This window comes from Oncorhynchus kisutch, linkage group LG19, assembly GCF_002021735.2.
Source record: "Oncorhynchus kisutch isolate 150728-3 linkage group LG19, Okis_V2, whole genome shotgun sequence".
Lineage (NCBI taxonomy): Eukaryota > Metazoa > Chordata > Actinopteri > Salmoniformes > Salmonidae > Oncorhynchus > Oncorhynchus kisutch.
In genome coordinates this window covers 26,910,496-26,932,645 of record NC_034192.2, presented here as the reverse complement: position 1 = coordinate 26,932,645, position 22,150 = coordinate 26,910,496, and the positions used below count along the sequence as shown (strand labels likewise).

The 22,150-nt window shown below is 45.1% G+C and overlaps 1 protein-coding gene across 1 annotated transcript in view; it reads right to left on the bottom strand.

Moving 5' to 3' along the window:
- LOC109910096 (AF4/FMR2 family member 2-like) overlaps nt 1–22,150 on the bottom strand; it is a 171,903-nt gene that overhangs the window by 107,073 nt on the left and 42,680 nt on the right. The window contains exon 3 of the mRNA XM_031798063.1: nt 15,860–16,762. Within this exon, the coding sequence (XP_031653923.1) occupies nt 15,860–16,762 (903 nt within the window). The remainder of the gene's footprint in view (nt 1–15,859; nt 16,763–22,150) is intronic.

Here is a 22,150-nt window from a genome sequence, read left to right as displayed (position 1 = left end):
TCAAGCTTTCCCTATTTCGCCATGGGTGACTCCCTCGTTTGGTCACATGAACTGTCCAACAGCATATGTCTTGGCTGACATTTCTGTGGGGGCAGTGGGATCCACTGGTGGTTTGGGGCTAGGGAGTGAGGGGGTGATGGGGGTGAGGGACGGGAGGATACACAAAACAGGGCACACAGCAGCACCACCGTGTGTGTGTGAACTGTGACATCAGCCACCACCATCCCCGAAGCTCTCTGTGCGAAATCCATCAGCAGTAGGTCTTTCTTCTTTTTTTAAGCCTCAAAAAAATCCCACCAACACAGTGGCTGGGGCAATAACATCTGTTTGATGAATTCACTGTTATTCGCCAGGGAGGTGTTTGTGTGCCGGCTGCTTCATCACTTTTTCTTTTGTTTATTTATTTCATTTCGGTACAACATAATATTCCCCCATCTTTATGAGCACTTATGCAAATGAGGAGGTCGGGGGCCCCGCCATAATTATGTTTTGATTTATACGGCAGTCACTGACCATTACGCCAGTGGAGGTTGTAATATCCCATTTCTGTGGGGTAATTTGCACATTTGTTTCCAAGTTCAAGAGCGAGTCTTCTAAACACTATCTGTTGTTCAACACGATAATCATGGGAAGAGGGAGAACAGTGACCTGGACTAGTGCACGGAGACCCATAGGGACTTGCACTGCAGCCTTATAGAAACATTGGGCCACCACTAATTTACCAATGGGCTGGATCAAATAAGCCCCCCTGAGAGAGACAGGCTCTTTTTGAGGATCAGTGAATTATAAAATATATAACAAGAATGTAAGATGTTTTTCCTGGCTAGGAGATTGAAAGCCCAGTGGTTACTTGGTTAACTGCAGAATACCAGTGGGTTCTATAAATCATAAATCAGACTGGGCTATGGTTTAAAGGATACCACAGGTTAGGAACTCCCTTTTCTCCATCCGCAACATGACAAAATAACAAAAGCATGAGACATGGGTTCACAAGCAGTTACGTACGCACGCACGCACGCACGCACGCACACACACACACACACACACACACACACACACACACACACACACACACACACACACACACACACACACACACACACACACACACACACACACACACGCGCGCACACACACACACGCACGCGCGCGCACACACACACCCACACAATGCTCCAATGGCAATCCCAAACATACTGCGTGTGTTATTCAAACCTGAACAGTGGAACTACAGCAATGTGTCTTCTCCAGCTGAAGTGTATAAAGCCTAGAGGAGCTATTCAGCGTCTTGACTGCTTTATCTGTCTCCACCAAGGGCACTGGGGCTTTTAACAGCCAGCCTGTGTGAACTGTTGTTGTTTAATTCCAGTTTCCTCCTCACGTCACCCCTGTGCCTGTCTTCAGTGGAAATCAAAACCCACTTAGAGACACAAACGACTAATGTCTCTGATAATTTAAAATCGGCACCCTCGTAAATGTGAATAGTTCGCAGCAGTCACTGTAATTGTGGTGGAGGAAAATTTGCAGCTGATACCATCTCCAGGATTTGGGAAATTCACAACAGTAATTAATTGGCTCGGAAGCGCTTCCCCCTCCTCCCTGCCTGCCTGCCGCCTGCATGAGCGGTGGAAGAGAATGGAGTGTGATTGACAGGTCGAACAGAGAGGAGAAATAGCTCCTGCTAAATGTGTGGGTTCTCGCTGGTAGGGGGTTCGTTTGTCTCTGTGTAGTTATGTGTGTGGTCCCCTCCGTGTGTGGTTCTCTCTCTGTGTGCTGCTTGTGTATGCTTGCCCCTGCCCCGCTCTGTGCCAATGGCAGCAGAGGGAGAGTGGGCGAGAGAACTACACACCGCTGTACGGACAGGCACTCATGGACAGGCACTCACTTCTGCTCTTCCTCCAACAGCCTGGCTGCAGCCAAGGCCATGGCAGAAGCAGCCAACACAGAAAGATTAACTGCCATTGATCTGCTTGGGTAAACCTGCCAGAGTTCATTGAGCGACACGCCCTGCCTGGTCGTCAGGGTCAACAGGCTCCATGTCAACCGTGAGGAGTCACCTTTCTCTGCTGGACCCTTTCCTATCTCAGTGGCTCGTCACTATAGTTAATTATCTCCCTTCCATTAGGCCGTTATAACGGCCTACTTTCCTCCTGCATGTTAAACCCTTTGACCTGGCAGTGGTTCGGTCCACCTTCTGTGTTTATCCCTACGCAGAGAAAAGTCAGGTGTCAGGGAAACATTCTCAGACTACACCCTGCTCTCATGCTAGCACGGCATCAAAGGTGATCGTGTTTTCTGTAATAACAAACTGATGTTGTTCTGAGCTCACACGCCGCCGGTGGTAGATCTACAGTATGTTGGGTATCTCATCTATTGGCACTTTTATGGACCTAAGAGAGAAAGAAATAAGCATGTCAACCTGTGGGATAATCTTACTCCTTCAAGCATCAAGACCCCGACTAGTTTAAAGACTGAAACAACAAATACACATTAGTATTCACTTGAATACATCCAGCACTGAAGTAATCTATAACCAAATACATTATAATTAATTGATAATAACAGTAATGTTGCTTTGCAGTTATAAAAATGACTTTTATATTCTTCCCCTTTAGGCATGTGCATAGTATGTCAATGTTTACCTGATATAGACATCAGGAGAGGCAACAAGGCAGCCTGTGTAACACAGGACTGCTTGAACGATCTGAGCTTGTGACTGATGGCAGACAAGACCTGGAGCTATAAAAACCCAGTCCTAACAAACAGACAATATGCCACTGGTCTACAGTAAAGCCGGGTTAAGGACACAGTTACAGCTGACAATTTCCATGAATTAAATGTGGATGAGGACAATCCAGCTGGCACCAGAGACCCAATCAACCAACAGACTTCTAAATGGACAGTTGAGAATAGGTGGGACTGGGTCAAGGGTCAGGTTGGTGTAGACACACTGTGCTCTTTGGCCACCATGGTATAGACGTGCAGTTGTGGTCTGGGTTTGAAGCCCTGGGCATTTGAGGTATCACCTGCAGACTGTGCACATTGTCATTCCACCCTTGTCCTGACCAGAGTTGAGATCTGAAACCCGAGCAGCCAGTCATTTGGTGAGAGGAGAGGACAGGTGCACAGCCCTGTAACTCAAACTGAGAAGAATCACACCACCGCACCTCTCCGGTTTCTTTCCTGTATGTCTGTAATCTGGGAGCTAAGACGGCAGCCATCAGAGCCTGCAGTAAGGAGATACTCCAGACTGCTACAGTACATGACTGACTGAGGGTGTGTAACTGCAGGCTGCAGTAAGAAGGTGCAACACTGGCCCTTTCTCTAAAATAGTCCCTCAATTCATTGAGTTGAACTACATGATACTGTACAACAGGGCAGATCTAACCCCTCTACATGAGAATGATCAGTGGTGACTTTTCACAATTAACCACCCAGGGCTTTTGGAACTGGCAATCACTTTAAAAAATACCAACTGACAGTGTAGCACTGTGACGTGAGTGCATGCCTGCATGCCTTTGTCTTTTCATGGCCACAATTGTTGTTGTATGACTGTGGTTAGTGGCCCAGGGCCAGCTGGCAGTGTCTGTGGGAGTTGTCATTGTCCTGTGGCAAGTGGGAACATGCTCCAGACCTCAGTGGGGACAGGTTTGGACACCCCACCGCCACTGGCCACCCCGCCGCCACTGGCCTGGCTGGCTGAGCTGGAGGTTTATGGAGGGGCAGAGATAGAGGTCCCCCTGATACCACAACACTGGTGTCAGCTCCCTGGTTCCCCAGAACCCCTCCCCCCACTTTCCTTCTCTGTATCTCTCTCTCCCTCTCTCTCTCTTTCCCTCTATTTCTCCCTCTCTATCTCTCTCTCTCTCCCTCCCTCCCTCCCTCCCTCCCTCCCTCCCTCCCTCCCTCCCTCCCTCCCTCCCTCCCTCCCTCCCTCCCTCCCTCCCTCCCTCCCTCCCTCCCTCCCTCCCTCCCTCCCTCCCTCCCTCCCTCCCTCCCTCCCTCCCTCCCTCCCCCGTTCTCTCGCTCCCCACCCCCCTCTCTCCTCTCCTGTCCTCTCTAAGCCCCTCTCCCTCAGATCACTGAGGGTGGAACAAGTGGATCTGTGTGTGTGAAGATACGGCTAATACATAGGAGGAGGGCGGAGCCGGGACTTTGGCAGCCAGAGGACTTCATAAATCCTTTATCATTAATTAGCATAAGCAACTGGTAAACAATCATTTTGTACTGTACATTGAACATTTTTAACTATTGTACAACTCATTCCTTTTGCCAAGAAAAATCGTATAACCTTGAAATAATTTATCTCTGTGAGCACGCATCCACTTGGTGTTTTGATTAGCTAATGCAATTTACATGTGGGGCCTAATGTGTACGTTATCTCTCTTCTTCTCTCCTCGGCTCTCTAATCAGCACACAGTGGGGCCAGAGCAGTTACATGCACAGCTAATGGATGACTCTGTCACTTTATATTCAAACCTTCATTAAAAGACCACGGTACATCTGAACACTACTTCACTGCTCTGCAAACAGAGGAGGCAAAAGAACATGCATCCCCGAGAGAGGGCAGACATACACACCCTCTAGCGCTCTCTCTCTCATCCTCTATCTTACGCTGACATACGCACATTAATTAAATTACACTCACAAGCCAAAAGAAAGTATCTCAGAGTACTAAATCGCATGCTGTAGAAGCACTTTGAGTTCGAAATGTACTTTTCTCCCGCAAGATGCATGGGCAGAGGGCTCTAAGATTGTAAGGCATGCATGTACCCCTGTATGACATTTGAATTAGATTTCTCTTCGATTTACAGTCTGCATTTTATACACTTACAAAACAGATGAGCACGCAAAAGGCAATGTGCGAGAGTGACTCAGATTGTGGATTTCACTACAACTGGCTATCTTATAATTTCAAGTCTGCAATAGAACTGAGGTCAAACCGGGAAGTGCCATCTCAGGAAGTGACCTCTGGTTAATCTCTCACCTGAACCCATCAGTGAAGTCAAGGTCAGACAGAAGTTGAACCAATGTCAGATCAGTCCTTCAAAGCATGGTCCCGGTGCAGCTAGCAACCACCACATTCATTTGTACCATGTGTGTTTGCACACAAGCACTGTAGTATTTCACACCACCGTGCTCACACCCACACTCCAGGAGATCCGAGTACACACAGAACAGGGAGGCCAAATTCTCATCCTCTGGGGAGTCTCACCCTGTGTACGTGTTAGGTGGAGATGGGGGAGATAGGCTACACAAAGTACTGTACAGTCAATGTACAAGGCAACCAGCTGCAATAGGATTGCTCAACAAAATGTTCACGCAAACTTTTTGTTGTGAATTTGCTCAACATCCTATTGCATCTGGTTGCCTTACAATTGTATGTTGAATCAACATATATACAGTACCAGTAAAAAGTTTGGACACACCTACTCAATCAGGGTTTTTTCTTTATTTTTACTATTTTCTACATTGTAGAATAATAGTGAAGACATCAAAACTATGAAATAACACATATGGAATCATGTAGTAACCAAAAAAGTGTTAAACAAACCAAAATCTTTTTTATATTTGAGTGTGCAAAGCTGTCATCCAGGCAAAGTGTGGCTATTTGAAGAATCTCAAATATATAATATATTTTGATTTTGTTTAACAGTTTTTTTGGTTACTACATGATCCCATATGTGTTATTTCATAGTGTTGATGTCATCACTATTACTCTACAATGTAGAAAAGAGTAAAATTAAAGTAAAACCCTTGAATGATTAGGTGTTCCAAAACTTTTGACCGGTAGTGTATATGATGAGTGGAGGAAATAACAACTATCTGTTGGATGGCATTATCATAAAGATCCTATTAACTCACAATCATAGAATCCTATGAAATATAGGATCTATATGAGCATTACTACTCCAGACTGATTCTTCCTACAACAGTTCTTTCCTTAGCCAACACAATTCCCATTTCCTTAAACCAAGCGGATTTGATGTGTAAAGCAGTGATGCAAAAAAACGCAAACCGTGTAAGCTCAGAGAAAATCCAGCTGAGAATCTTCTTAATAGCTAAACTCAACTAAATAATCTCCAATTAAAGTGTTATAGAGAGTGGAAAGCAGGCTGGGGGTGGCATAGAGAGCTATTGAAGGGGCACAGAGGTACCTGAGGGTGGTCAGAGGGGTGTGAACTAACCTCAGAGCAGACTAATGGCTTGTGTATCCACCGTCAGGGCCAGGGCTACATTTAAACATGAGCAGACAGCCAGTAATAAGCATCATCCATCACGTCTTAGATTTGGCTCTGTGACTAAGGACTCTCACTGTCAATAAACAGGCCAGTTTACCTGAGTCATCAACACCTGCTTACTGCTGTGACTGATCAGGGTCGTTTCACTATGCTGGAGACGAAATAACCACAGACGTACTTACTGTACACACACACACACACACACACACACACACACACACACACACACACACACACACACACACACACACACACACACACACACACACACACGTGCATGAGCTACACACGCACACATGTACACGCTCACACACAAACTAACGCATACACACCTAACTGCCGAGAAAGTCAAAGCCTGTACACACACTTGGAAGTAGGAGAAGCAGAGTGTATACGATTGTCTCCAGGATCTCAGTCAGTATATGGTAGCTGAGGGATGATCTGACCTTGATATTTACACTCAATAGATTCATGGGGCTCCAGTCAGAAGACTTCACCCACCCACAGCGAGAGCCACACTGAGACCCTCCAAATCCCTTTGTCATTCATACAGATCTAATCGCAAATTACATCTCATGCTTTTATACTCATTCTCTCTCTAAAAAATATTTGAAACCAAAATAACAAACTATTTCTCCCAGCTGATAAATAGGGTTTAGCCTCCGGTCGGGCCACCTCTGTATTATATATTCATGGTTTTCTAAACTGCCTTTAACAGTTTCTGCAGATGCAAAATACTAAATATTCCACTTTTGCTCTTCTGTGTTAAATTTGCATATCTGGTCATGCTCTGCTTGACATACTTGCAAAATTGCACAGCGGGTATTTTATTACAAGCCACCACAGATATTCAGCGACAGCAGAGAGCATCAAAAATAAATTAAAAAGACTAAAGAGCTACCAGTAGGCCACATAGTGTATTGTTTTGCAATGCCTAGAGCCATAAAGCGTTTCTTTTTTTCAGGGCAAGAGGCATGAACCATGCTTGGATGGCGGAGAGGGAAAAGTAATTTAGGGACTCAGGGTTTTCTGTTGCATTAAATTGACTGAGCCCAGATTTCCAACGGCTTAATGTAATGTTAAACCTTAAATGTGGTCTGTATTTGCCATTTGTTCATTGATAGTATGCGTGTAACAGTTGTATTGCAATATTTGACTGGCTTTGGGATATCCAATCCATTTCAGTGTTACTGATAACTCATAGACATTTGCATCTATTCGAAAAGCAAATAAATAAATATCTAATTCCAAGAGACAACAAAGTATGCCACATATAAGGAATGAGGATTGATGAATAGCGAGGGGAGTGAGATACTGTTCAGAGGTGAGTGTGGGTCTTACTATATAGATAACACAGGAGTGACCTCTCCTAGTCCCCATTACGGTAAATGGGTGGGATGGATGGGCTGGCTCTATGAAAGTATGTTTATCATGCTCCCCTGCAATTACAGCATACTAAATCCACAGTGTAATTGTGTTCTGTTGCCATCACTCCGTATTTATAGGGGCTAAAACTAACAGAAAACATGTGGTGTGAGGAAAAGGAGGAGGGGAGGAGGGGAGGAGATGAGGGAGGGCATGCATTTGATGAGGCCTTATATCATTGCTCATGTATGGGTGCTTTGCAACGCAGTATTACCTACGCGGCATGGGGAAGTCAAGCAGAAATGTTCTAATTCAATATCCAAACATGCTGTGGTTTTCTGAGAGGCCGGCAGAGAGTAGCACTGGGTATCTTTCGTAAAAGATAACCAACCACGACTATAGCTGAGGGCCAATAGGGACCAGATGGAATCAAATCTTCTCTTTCCACTCCCTCCACCTCAGAGAAATAAAAAACTACCTTGTAACTGCAACCTCTTTTCAACCTCGCAACCTGAAACCACCGTTCCTTCACTCACGGGAATCAACATCCAACTTTCTTTCCTTCCTACCATCCATTCTCTGATCTAAAGATATACATTTATTTCAGTATTTAAATGTTTCCCTAAGAATGTGAACTAATGCTATGATAATCCACTGGATACTGAATGCGGCTGAGTTTAGGGGTCCTTATTTAAACTCCTCCTTTTCTTAACCACGGAGCAGAAAAGGTGTTCAGACAAGCAAGGAAATAATGAGCATCAGACAGCATGCAGAGAGAAGCAGAAGCTCAGATGAATAACACACACACACACACACACACACACACAGAGAGAGAGAAACAGAAGCTCAGATGAATAACACACACACACACACACACACACACACACAAACCTAATATCTAGTCATTCTCTCATTTCAAATCATTTAGACATTTCCCGACAACCAAACCTCAACTTTCCTAAATCAATTGACCGATGAGTAAGAATGGTACTATACGAGTTCTACGTTGGTTTTTCAATAAGAAGCAGCAGAAATTTATAAACAGGTTGCGATTCTAGCAGCACTAATGAAAATACTTTTATTGTTGTTGTTTTTTCTCCTCCCCTGACAAGCAGCCCTGAAAAAAAAAAATTCTGATGGGTATTATGCAAATGATCCCAGCTGTTACTTCTAATGGGGAAGCCTCCTAATAACTGTCCCTTTTTCTAGGGTGAGGAAGAGAGGAAGCTTATTTTGTGCATCGCAAATGGCACCCTATTCCCCATATATTGCAGTATTTTTGACCAGGGACCTGGTCAAAGTAGTGCACTATAAATGGAATACAGTGCCATTTGGGATAGCCTTATCTGGCCTGTTAATCCGGTCGGCCGTGCGGGTCACACGTCTGGAAGAGAGGACCCCAAAGTATCTCCTGATTAAGACCTGTATGGGGGATAGGGTTTACTCTACAGGGAGCGAGGGGGTGGCCATCTTTCTCCCAGGTTTCCATCCTGGAGGACAAGGCGAGGCGTGCCTGGTGCTTGGGTGGGAATGGAGCCCATTATCTCTGGGGATGTGGCAGAGAAGAGGCCTTCTGAAGACACTGTTTAGTCCTGGAGTGTCGCCTAGCCGGTATTAGCCGGTATTCCATTTATAGTGCACTACTTTGAGCAGTCTTTTAGAGTGGACTGTGAACAAGTGCTGTTCACTTTCAAAGAGTGGACTGTCTCTGACCAGCAGGTTCACTCCAGTCTTCATTCACAGAGCAGAGCAGAGTAGAGGATAGGTCAGGTCACCCCACTGTGTAGGGAACTCCCATCAGGATATTGTCAACACATATTCTTGACCTCAGTTTAAAGAGGGACTCTTCTATTTGACGTGGCCCCTTTGAGGAACATTCAAAGTAGTCTTACTACTAAAGTTTCAAGTTTTATTAGTCGTGTTGCTTATGTATTTACTTTTCAGAATCATATAAAGCTGTGATTCAATTAATGATATACAATACAGGACAATTTATATGGGATGCCTTGAGGGGCTTTGAACATAGTCAGATAGTTCTGAGCATATAAAGAATAAGCACAAAAAGCAGATATCGATTTTTAAAGCATGGTACATTCTGTGCAGACACTAAGCTGTGAACAGAGTCTACAGAAGAAGAAGAAGAGGACAGAATATATCGAGGAAAAAGCACAATAACCCATTTCAACCTCCAGGTTTCTTTGATCAGATCCATTCTTACACTGTGATATTCATCTCAGCTTTTTTTTCTCCCTCTTTTCATTTCCCTTTTTTACCCTCCTCTCTGTTGGTGAGGGGGTCTGCCAGGACTGAGTTACAGCACATCCTTTTATGTTTATTAGCCACATTACTCACTAGATCAGTAAATTTGTACCAAAGACTTGCATTAATGAACTCTAAAGTGATTTTACAAAGGCGGATGGAAGAACCCATCAAGCATGACTGGGTGAAACGCAGTGGGTGAGGAATGAGGAAGTGTGTGTGAGCCCTAGTGGGTGACCTAATTCTCACCCACGACTCACGCGTTGTCAATTTCTATCTCTTCTCACCAGGCCCACCTAAATTATATAAATTATTATATGTAAATATGTTTTTTAACATCTCCTTTCATCTAAGTGGCTTTCTGTTTTCATTTGTGTCATATTAGAGAGTCATTGTCGAGAGGCCTACAGGCAGTGAAACACAACGGATCTGCCATCTCTGAAAGAAGGTTGTGATGTTTGTGGACTCTGGTCAGTTCAAGATCAGGTTTTAGGGAATATAAAAATGGTTAAGTAGTATTTAAAGTAGTTCATATCTGATCTAAGATCAGCCTTATTTAGATATGCAACAGTAAAACCTTGCTGCTCTCAACTAAATATAATGGATCTGTAAACAGTATAAATCAAGGTAGAGGAGAGCTGGCATCCATCCAACATGGAGAAGAAAGGCCAACCTGGGCCCGACTCTCTCTTCACTCATCTGCCCCTTAACCCCAGTCTCTCAGGGTGTGCTCTCACAGCAAATCCAAACACTACAGCCCACAGCCTCTCTCTCACTCTGTCTCTTTCCATCCCATCTCCAAACCAGCCGACTGTGTGATGACCAATACCTCCTTGTCATCCCCAATTACACTGTCTTGTAAGGACGATGTTCGTCTCTGGGTTCACTAAACACAACATTATCAAAAATGTTAACACCTCTACCTTGACACGGACAAATAAGCAAAATGTACCCTTTCACAAAAAGCTAGACTTCCAAAGCCAAATCCAAGCAAACAACGTCTGTGAGCTTGGTGTGTAATGTATGATTAAAATGTCTGAGTAAAAAGCTATATGGGCATAAAGGAATTCTGCAAGTGAATTTGGGTGAGGGGAAAAAACTGTGCTCAAAGAAAATGTTCATGACATCCCAAATTATATTATACTAGGTTCATTATCATCCATACAAATAAAAACAACTGAATATGTAGCTAAAATAACACAGAATATATGTCAGAGCCTTGTTAGTATTTATTTATTATCTACCTAAATCTAGTATGAGGAGTGAGATGACAAATGTGTTGACAGACTAAGGTGGGGACCTTAGTCTGTAACAGGACTGCTTCCTTTGAGGAAAGACTAGAGACTCCAGGCAGGGTGACTCAAACTCAGGGTGAGGGTAAAGGCTTTGTTCCAGGGAAGCTCACTTTCTCTGCCCCCCCCCCCCCTGTCTCTCTCTGTGAGTCTTGGCAGCGCTGCATAATCAAATGTTCCTGGAACTGACTTCCTGTCTGTCCAGTGAGTCGGCAAGCGAGGGAGAGAGAGACGGAGCCTGCTTCCACAGAACGGAGGATAAAGATTTCTGCCCCATGACGCCAGGGGCTGTTTTAATAAGCCAACCTGCTGGTCAGCGTGGGATGTACTGTCTGTCTGAGAAATGGACTCATCCAGTTACTGTTCCAGCCTTTCTAAAACACTGGCTCTGAAACATGCTATTATTATTCTACAGTAGTATGTGAATATTAATAATATTTCATGATCATTTCTGGGGTCTCCATTTTTTTTTGTATGATGGCTATATGAAAATATAAATCAGAGAGCAACATGATTCATTTCTGCTCTCTAAATGCAAACAAGGCCTTTAACGTCAGCAGGCTGCTGGGTGGGTGGGGAAACATGGCTCAACTGAGGTCAGATCTGCTCCGGGCCCAGGGCCCTGTGTGAATACGTTCCTATGATCAGTCTAATGAGAGTGAATCCCTGTCCCCACATTTAGCAGTCTGGATGAGACAAACTCAGGGCCAGGGCCATTGCTATGCAGCCCACACTCTCTCTCTCTCTCTTACTCACGCACTCAGTATATCTGCTGGCAGTTAGCTGACAGACAGGAGTCTGGAGTCTGATGGGTGGCTGGCAGTCAGTCAGACAGACGTCGGAGAAACAGACGACTGTGTGTCTCCTCCTCTGATTCACAGCCCTTATGAACTTATAGGAATGACATCATCATGCTCCAGCTTAGACCACCAGCCCCTTGGCCCATACAATATGCACTGTGGCCTATTCTTTATCAGTACTATCAATGCACACACTTCAAACCTTTCAATCGGCTCAAGTCCACTCAGGTAAGTATAATAAATAGAGAGAAAAAAATGAATAGAGGCATATTCAAGCCTTTAGGCTTATACCACTCCAGAAATATTAAATGTCTCGAGGGCTTTGAGGAAAAAGAGAACAACAAATCCTCAATGCTTTGAATATGTAAAACGTTGTCTCTATATCTCTTCCATATCCATCATGAAGAGCGCCTCCTAAACCTCTCATTGTCTCGTCAAATCGTGTGCTTAGTGAGGCTAGAGATAAGGCTATTAGTTCTATAAAGCATGTGTAATGCCTGGTGCAATAACAGTATTTTTTTGTGTGTGTGTGGGGGGGGGGGGGATCAATAGGTGTTATCTGCTTTCCAATGTTTCATACTCCCTCTCTGACATCAGAGGCTGGCCAGGCAGAGCTTTTCTGAGTGAGCAGTGAATGCAGCTAGGCCGCTAATCAATAGCCTCAGTATTAACAGGATGCTTCCAAAGCCATTTAGCAAACCCTTATCACTCTGGGATTTCACACTCAACCTGTCAAAATATTTTCTCCAGGGGCCGAGCGGAGAATGAGAGGAACATTTCACGCCTGTGAAGTCTCCTCTCCCACACCCGTTTGATTTGAAAGGGGGATGAAAGTGATATCTCTCTTCTCTTTTCAGAGGGTTCAGCTTGTACAAAGAGGAGAGGAGGATGTTAGATGGAGGAGCTTGAGGATAAGATCATCTAATTAGGCTGTAAAACAACAACAACGGGTTGTATAGTGTTAAGGATGGGCTCTTGCACACGGCCATGAGGGGAAGAGTAATTACCAAGCATATGAATATTACCACATACACTAAAACAACGGCTATCCAGGTGGGGCTGTGAAAACGAGAAAGAATACAACCTGGGATGATTTTTCTGGCTTTAGTGATTCTACACCTATGCTTGTTGAGAAACCTGGATAAATATAAGAGGATAAACAACAAAACAGAGGGCTCTCAGGAGACTAAGCTCAATAGAATCTACTCTTTTTAACAAACTAAAGTCAAACAAAATCAAATCTAAGTTCTTGAAGATGTTTTCTCTTTTCCTGACAGACATGTTTAAAAGGACGCTTCTCTCTCTCTCTCTGTCTGCCTGTCTCGCACTGACTAACTCTGCATGTCTCTCAATTTCAGTTCACTTACTCCCTTCTCTCTCTCTCTCTCTCTCTCTCTCTATCTGCATCTTTCTCTTCCTCCCCGCCTCTTACCGAGTGACTCATCTGTCAGTGAACGAGCAGAGATGGTGCTCACCTCCACCCCCCCCATCTCTCCCCAGCTGGGCTCCGCTATGCTCTGCTGTGCTGTGCAGGGGGTCCCTCGCCTTCCCTCCCCATCCCGTTTCCCTTCCTGCTCCAATAACAACATCCATCTCCATTCTCCTCTAAGCTGACCGCATCCCGGACACAACAAGCAGCTCTCCAAATCCCCCAGGTTTTCAGCCTTGCCACATGCTTAACTGTACGGTGTAACTGCGCCATATGCTTCCAAGATTCGAGATAGCGCAATTGGTAGTGGGGAATAGCCTTCGACTACACTATTAAAGAAAGGGAACAGCTGGTTGGCGCTCCATGGTTGGGTGCCTGTGTGTCAACCTGTTCAATCATACGCCAGTCTTGTTTATTGTTGCTTATCTACTTATTTATGTGTTCGCTATACAGGGACATGGTGTGTAGATGAGTAAGTCTCACAGGAGACGCTGTATTTCATGCACTCCTAGCTTCCTCCAATAACGGGAAGAATACTACAAATGCATTTCTTTGTTGGAGACTGTGGCCTGACCTCCCACATGGCAGAATCTCCATAGTGGCTCAATTAGCGAGGCTGGCCACTGAGAAATGGTGGGCAAAGGAGTGAAGATAGAGGCTGCAGGGGATTGATTGGTAAAGAGTGGGTACAGGAGCAAAGTCCAAATTCTCAAAGAACCGTATGTGTAGTTGCTTCAGTCATCACTTGGTCACCTCACATCATTCTTCAAATACTTTGAAAAACATGAATTTGACTTAATTCAATGGTTGAGGGAAATTAATCCTTATCACTGGTAAGTAGGGTGAGTGGTGAGTGGGGCCTCTCTTAGTTCTTTCCGTCTTAGTCTTAGCCATGATGAAATTCTCAGTCAACTCCTTTGAGGAATCCTGATCTATGATATACCTCCAGGACTGCATTTACAAAGGCAGTCCTGCCCAATTATTGTCAAAAAATGTGATCTGATTGGCAAAAAGACCAGTTCGTGGAAATATTGGGCTGCCTTTGTAAACGTAGCCTAGATGCCCCAATGTATAAAAAATAAAAAAATATGCACCAATTCTCATTTTTGCTCTGTCTGGTCTTATAATGGTATGGGCATCATCGTGTTTGGATATTTAAAACTGGATACCGCCCATGTAGCTATTTTCTCCTCATGCACTGTCCTAACTGGTGAGGAGGGGGAGATAAGGAGAGAAGAGAGAGACAGTACGCCTTGGCTAATTATGTTCAAGATTAAACGGAGCGGATTCCAATCAGGTGGACAACGTTTTCTAAAATAATGAGTGCGTGACCTCGGGTGAGAATACATTAGGACGGATGTTGTGTTAACCTGCAAAGCGTTCAAAAGCAGCAGGCCCATTTTGTCTGGTTCAAAAATATTCTCCAGCACGCCACTGGCTGAGAGCTGAGACAAATGCTCCCGGCGTTAAAATGAACATCCCTTGCCTCCCAACATTAGAACAAGATAAACAGTCGGGGCTAAAGTCGTCACAACAATAGACTCTCAGCCCTGCTTGTGTTGCTGACACACAAATGAACTGACATGACAAGCCTTCAGATCACAAATGACTCCAGACTAAGATTGTCTGACTGTGTCAAGCTAAGAGGCTACAAGGAGGGATAAATGCATTGTTTATGCTCATTAAACAAGACTTCCTCTCAACTATCAGCAATAACTGATGAGTATTAATTTGCAGTGTTGTAAACTGTTCAGAAATAATAACGCATTCATCATCATCATGTATACATGACAAGCCAATTACATAAAATATTATGGGAGGAACAAGCCAAAAATCTGGAGGCTAAAACAAAGGTTTATACAGTATTACATATTTAGGATATATTATATATAAACCCATAAGACCACAGGGTAAATGCTAAAACTCTAACTGTAATACAATCCATCAGTGAGGCCAAAACAAATCATCTGTCAGAACTAGTTACATGAATAAGTAAAGCGGGCCCATGTGAATTAAAATGGCTATTAATCATGAGTGAGTTTCCACCCGAGATTCATTTCATAGTGAGGGATTGTAGGGTGTGTGTGTGTGTGTGTGTGTGTGTGTGTGTGTGTGTGTGTGTGTGTGTGTGTGTGTGGAGTGGATGTAAGGAAGGCCCCTTAACCCTGTGGCCCCTCAGCTGGCTGGGTTGAGGACCAGGAGTCGCCAGGAGGAGGAGAACTGAACGGCTGATTATTAATAAGAGCTCTCCATTATGTCAGGCTCAGTCTTTGCCAGGACTCAATGAAAAACAGATCAGGCAGGGGGAAATGCACAGGCCAAACTTATCTGGCTGAACTGCTTTCCCCTTCCTACTGCCAGACGATCTAACACAGCACAAGTGTTCCCAAGCATTTACTATCTATCAACAAGCCGTGTGTGTGTGTGTGTGTGTGTGTACTGTAGAGTCAAGTGAATCATGCAGGTACCTACCTCCCCAGTCTGTGTCAGGGTCAGCTTAGGCAGCTTGCTCTTGGAGCTGGTGGTGGTGCTGCCAAAGGCTAGGTTGCTGTAGCCCATGTCCCCCACTTCCAGAGGAGGTTTGAGCTCCGGGGAATCCAGGGGCACCTGGTCCTGGCCGTCCATGGGCCGAACGTAGGCCGTGGGCTTCTGCTGCTGCACGGCGCTGGGCTTGACATGCAGGCCCTGGGGGAAGGTTGGCGTGGAAAGGCCGCTGGGCAGCAGGGAGGTGGAGGCCACGGGGGAACTGGACCCGTGGGAGCCCGGCTCCTGCTCCAAGGGAGACTTAACATGATTGTTGCTGTCCTTGTATCCGCCATGCTCAGCCGCCGAAGGGGCCTGCTGCTGCCCAGCGCCATGCCTCCTGGAGGTGGAGGAGTTGGGGCTGCTGCTGGAGTCTCCCTTGTGGCCCACGACGTCGCCCTGTGAGCTGAACAGCTCCTCGTGTCTCTGGGGTTGCTGCTGCTGCTGCTCATGGGTAGACAAGTGTTTCCCCCTGCTACTGGTTGGTACCCCCACTACCTGCCCCCCCACCTCTTGGGTGCTGGTACTGCTGGAGCCGTGGGCTCCCTGCAACCAGTCGGAGGAGCGGGACTTCTTGGAGCTCTGATGGCCGCTCAGCCGGGTGGAGCTGGTCAGGGATGAAGAGGAGGGCGGAGGGGGCATGGAGGTGGTATTGTGCCCCGTGCCCGTCCTGTTGCTTGTCCTCTGGGCCCCCTCGGTGAAGAAGCTGGGGCCAGGGGTCTGGAGAACAGAGTTCTTGGGGATCCCCACCAGGTGGCTCTGGTTGGAGTGGCTGGTCAGGAGCTCCTTCATCTCATCGTAGTTCCCCAGAGTGTTCTGTACCCGGTTGGCCAGGGCATCACCTTTGTTGGTCTGCAGAGACAGAGAGAGGAGAGACGGTGAGATGTATAATGTATAGATATTCAGTTCCTACTATATACCCCCCAGCCCCTTCCACCATGTTATCATCATTCCCCCACTACTCTGACAACAGACAGAGAGCAGCAGGTCATCAGAGCTACACCTAATTACAGACAGCCAGGAACACTGCAGGCAGTGTGTGTGAGAGAGAGGTTGATGTGTGTGCGCGCATAGAGAAGGGTGCAATCATGCCTCAGTGAGCAAGACCATTAGGCTGTACATCAAGCAACTCTGAAAATGAAAAAGTAGCCCCTTTTCTAAGCTAAAAACAGCTATCATTACAGAGTCTAATATGCACCTTACAAACTGTACGAAACTATAGTTCTATCCGAAGCACTTTAATACATCCATCTTTAAGATGGCACAGTTGGTGTATTAGCGTGTATTAAACAAGTGATTAAAACAAGCATTGTTAGTGTGGATCTATAGATAATAGATACCTTGTTTAGGTTGTTGGTCCCCCCCAAAGTGGATAGACTGGTTGCTTCTGTCTGTCAGTATAAAAAGACAGTAGTTTATAATCTAGTCACACTGGGGGGAATATAGTAGACCAATAGGATGACCTTGATAATCTTATAATCTGTTCAACTGTATTCTTAGTCAATAGCGATATGTGGCAATGTTGACACACTCCTGTCTTCTAATATCCTTTCTCTCAGGGGTACACTTTAATCTGTAGGAAAACCTCCAAACAAATAATTTTGCAACAAAAGGCCCTTGTTATAATAATTGTTTTCTTTTGGCTAGTTCAGCATATAATTCTTTTATACTGGGCTTTTCAGACAAAAAGGCATGCAGAACCACCCCCAAAACTCATTACTTTCATAACAGGCAACATTCTATTTAATGTGCAACACATTACTGTTAAACTCAGCCCAAGCCTGTGTTTACTGTTTTTTTTATGTGTGAGAGGCCTAGTAAGAACGTACAACAATTGCAGATGCATTATGCTAAGATACACGCTACATAAACAGAGATTATAACATCTATTCGAAAAGAACTGCAAATGAAGATTCATTTCAGTCGCACAATAAAATTGCAGAGCCATGCAAAGCTGTTTCCTGTATAGGGATATAATTAGGCTATTCAAAGGCAACAAAGGAAAAATGATAAATATGTACAGTGTAGCAGCGTATATCCCTTTGGTATCACAGAGGACTGTGGTGGTGATGATAGCGCAACACTCTGTCAGACTCAGGAAGGATAAGTCTGTGTATTTGCACAATAATCAAATGATGGTTGATGGTTAAGGGGAAGGGAGGGTGTGGAGCATGAAGAGCCATTATGCTGCTGGGAAGGGGAATTATCTGCTAGGTGTTTAACCTCTGACCTCTATAAAAAGAGAAGATGCCAGCTAGGGCTAAACTGCTCTCTGCCAAGACTCACCCCTGACCACCCCTGACCTTGTACAGCATCACTATAATGTCCCCGATAAAACTCTAATGGCCATGCACTTGTTGTTCCAAAATGTATTACAATTAAGCTCACCCAAATGGATAACTATGCCCGAGTTACTCTCCATGTAGTTGTTGCTGAGCAGTGATGGGGGAGGTTGATATTAGGGACAGAAAAAGGGGCAGTTTATTAGGGCACAGGGGTATAGAGAAAGAGGGGGAGATAGTATCCAACTAGAAAACAGGATAGCTTTCAAAGGATCTTTTAAAGTCCCGGATGTTTCCAAAAGAACAGTAGGTCTCCAATGAGCAGTGATACATTTACATTTGAGTCATTGAGCCGACGCTGTTATCCAGAGCGACTTACAGTTAGTGCATTCATCTTAAGATCGCTAGGTGGGACAACCACATATCACAGCCATAAGAAGTACATTTTCCTCAATAATAGTTAGAGCTAAACAAATGTGTCCTTCTTTCCACCATTGGGGTGCTAGGACAGAGAAGAGCTTGGACTGGACTGAGCGGGAGCTGCCCTCCCGAAGGGGTGGGAGGGCCCAGAGACCCGAGGTGGCAGATTGGACTGCTTGGGTTGGAGTGTATGGTTTGAGTGCGTGTGTGTGATACACACTAAGGAGTGGCCCCTGTATCAGGCCAGTCATAACTTCAGAAGCAAGAGAGGGAAAAGACTCAAACAGCCCTGACAAGTGCCCCTAACAGTAACAGCAACGTGTGTTTGAAAATCCAGCAACCAGCCCAAAGCAGCAGTCTGTTTTCGACAGTCTGTGTATCGTCCGAAGAGGAGCCTAAGCACACACAGGTTATTTAAGCCATGCTGTGAGGGCTCAATATTTTTAGTGAGTGTGATGTTGAAGGGGCACTTGTGGACCTCCCAGATGCTGTCATTCTCAGTGAGGGGAAAGCAATGTGGACGACAGTGCACAAAGGGCTCTTGTGTAGAGAAGGAAGCCCTGGGCTGCTGGAGTAGACCTGGAGCAGGGCTGTCCTTCAGTGCACTGACTGCAGGCTAACTACAGCTGAGGACTGGAGTAGCTTCACTAGAACAGAGAAGTATAACAATGTTATCTACTATATTTTTGAGTTACACTGCTGTAATCTTTTTTTCATACCTTTATGTAGAACAAATTCTTATTTACAATGATGGTATACTTGTAAATCCCCCCCCCCAAACCCGGACGATGCTGGGCCGATTGTGCGCCGCCCTATGGGACTCCCGGGATCGAACCCAGGTCTGCAGTGACGCCTCTAGCACTGCGACTCAGCGCCTTAGACCGCTGCGCCACCCAGGAGCCCATACTGGAGCAGGTTCTAAACAATGATTAAAGTACCTCCGTCAGAACTCCTTATCTTCATGGAACAAAGGCTACAATACTCCACTGCTGCCTACATGAACTCATGCCATCAGCTGACAAGACTTCTGCTGAGCTGATCCCCATTACGTTAAAGGCTTCCAGTGACATGTCTCATACTTCATCTCTTAAATCAGAGCATATGGCATTTCTTCAACGGGTGGAGACTGATGAACCTTTGCCTGCCGTGTTTCTCAACTCAAATGGGAAAGGTTTTAAAAAGAGAAAGGCACTCATCAAGAGGAAAGCAGCTGGCCTCTTGTCAATGGACATTTCTCCCCAGGAAGCAGCTCTGTTGAAGTGTTTGTGGGTGTGTGTGTGTCTGTGTGTGTGTGTTTGCAGTGAGGATCTGAAAAAGCCTTTGAATAGGAGAATACTAAAGAGACAGACTTTGCATGGTGGCAGGCAGCAGTAGTGATGTGCCGGGTCTGGGCACTAGGGCAATACCACTCTGTGCAGGCCAACAGGCTCGCAATGGGAGGCTTCGTTTGCTCTCTAAATCAGCATCAGATCCCACAATTCACACCCTGCCTGCCACCACAGTTCTGCCACCCCACCACAGCTCTGCCATCGCAGCTCTGCCAAGCAATCGTAAAGCACCTCACTGGGATCATGCCTTAATGCTAGCCGTTTATGAATGAACTGAGAAACAGAGAGCAAAATTAAAAGCTAATTTGACTATGAGCTGATTCATACAGTACTGTATGAAGGGGAAAGTTGGTTTTATCCATACAAAGTTTGCTTTTTGTTGTTGTCACATCACAGCATAGTAAAGATGACTCCTGTGGATTTTCAAGGATGTGAGTGAATGGGATTCTGTGTGGAGAAGACATTGACACATTTCAAATATTGTCTGTAAGTGCGGATGTTGAGAAATGCACAGGCTACAAGGGATATGTTACAGGGATATTATATAGGGTCCTTGAGACCTTACAAATAAATAAATCCATCTCATATCATCCCAGCACTAGTATTTGCGTCCAAAGTTTATTTACCTGGAGTTGTGTGCCAGTACATGATTGTCTATGGCCTAAAGCCTATAGGCTCCTACTAGGATAAAGGAATCTGCACTGATGCTACAATACAATACTATGATGGGCTGTAGGCTGATCCTACAGTGATGTTATGTGCACTGTTCTCTCACACTGCTTGTCATGGGATTGGCAGTGTTTACAATGGGCCATCTGTTAACAGTCATTTGCCTTCAATTCGGAAATTAAGAAAAATCTGAAAACTTAAATCTAAAATCTTTTTTAAAAAATGAGTTAAAGACCCAGAGCAAAGACTCATCCAGCAAATCCTTATCTGTTGAATTGTCTCTCTCCTTTGTAAGCCCATCTGTAAAAGCCTTCCTTCCTCACTGGTGCAGGAGTAGAAAGCCTCAGCAGTTTGCATAATATCCATTAGTGCTTCCCAATAAAGAGCATCAATATGGGTCCACATGAGTAAACACCTAGCACAAATCATCTGAAATCAATAGAGCACTAACGACAGCAGGGGATCCAGGAGCTAGCAGATGTAAGGTAACCTCCTAACAGAATCAGCAACAAACCACAATACAATTCAGATCTAAACTGAGAACGTAATGGACTAACAATTTAACATGTCGCAATCCTACTTTTTAAAACCTGTTGATAAAATCTGACAGTGATGACGGTCGGGGGAATATACAATTACATTCAAAAAAATATAACTATTTTATATTGCATCTCTTACACCCATGGAGAGCAAAAGTTAGCATTGAATAAATGAATTGATCTCCTTCTCCATCTCTAAGAGTCTGCTCCTCAACAGTAATGCTGGTGCCCATGAATAAAACATTGGAGCTGACGACTGAGGAGGAACACAAAATACGTTTGCAGAAAACGGAGAAAATGGCTGAATAACTTGGCAGCTATATCCTTGTTTACTCTGCTGCTCCTCTTGACTCAGCAGTTGGTGGAGGATGGAGGGAGGGAGAAGAAGGAAGAAGGAGGGAGGGGGTTAGGGAGGTATATTTGGGAATATTTGCCTTGAGAGGGAAAAGGTAGGTCTCTTTGTGACAGAGTGGTGCAGCAGCATTGGCTGAAGTCCAAAGGCCTGACCTTCACGGGGCTTTACAGGCTTTTAAAAACAGCTTGGCTGTGCGTTCACAGAGACCTGTCCAGGAGGAGGTAGAGAGGGGTCCCGGGAGTACACAAAGTACACATCCTGCTGATGGCACCAAGGCCAGGGGGGACCAGGGGCAGCCAGGGGGAGCAGGGGACCTCTGAGGACACAGCCAGCTCTCCTCGGCTGTGGGGCGTCTCTCTAGGTGCCAGTGGAGCTGGGAAAGCAGTAAATCAGTCCCAAATAGCTGCTAACAGCATAGTTCCATTAAACAGGATTAAAGGGGGGATTAACTAATAGCGGCCTGAGATGTGGGAGAACTACAAACAGTGTTTCACAGAGGAGAGGAAAGTACTGCTATTACTCTCTACCGAGCACTAGGCTGGGAGAGAGAGGGGAAGAGAGAGGGGGCTAAGGAGAAAGTATCGCTGAACCAGTCAAGCACTAACAGGACACATTGGTTTCTAAACACACATCATCTTTACCGGCCC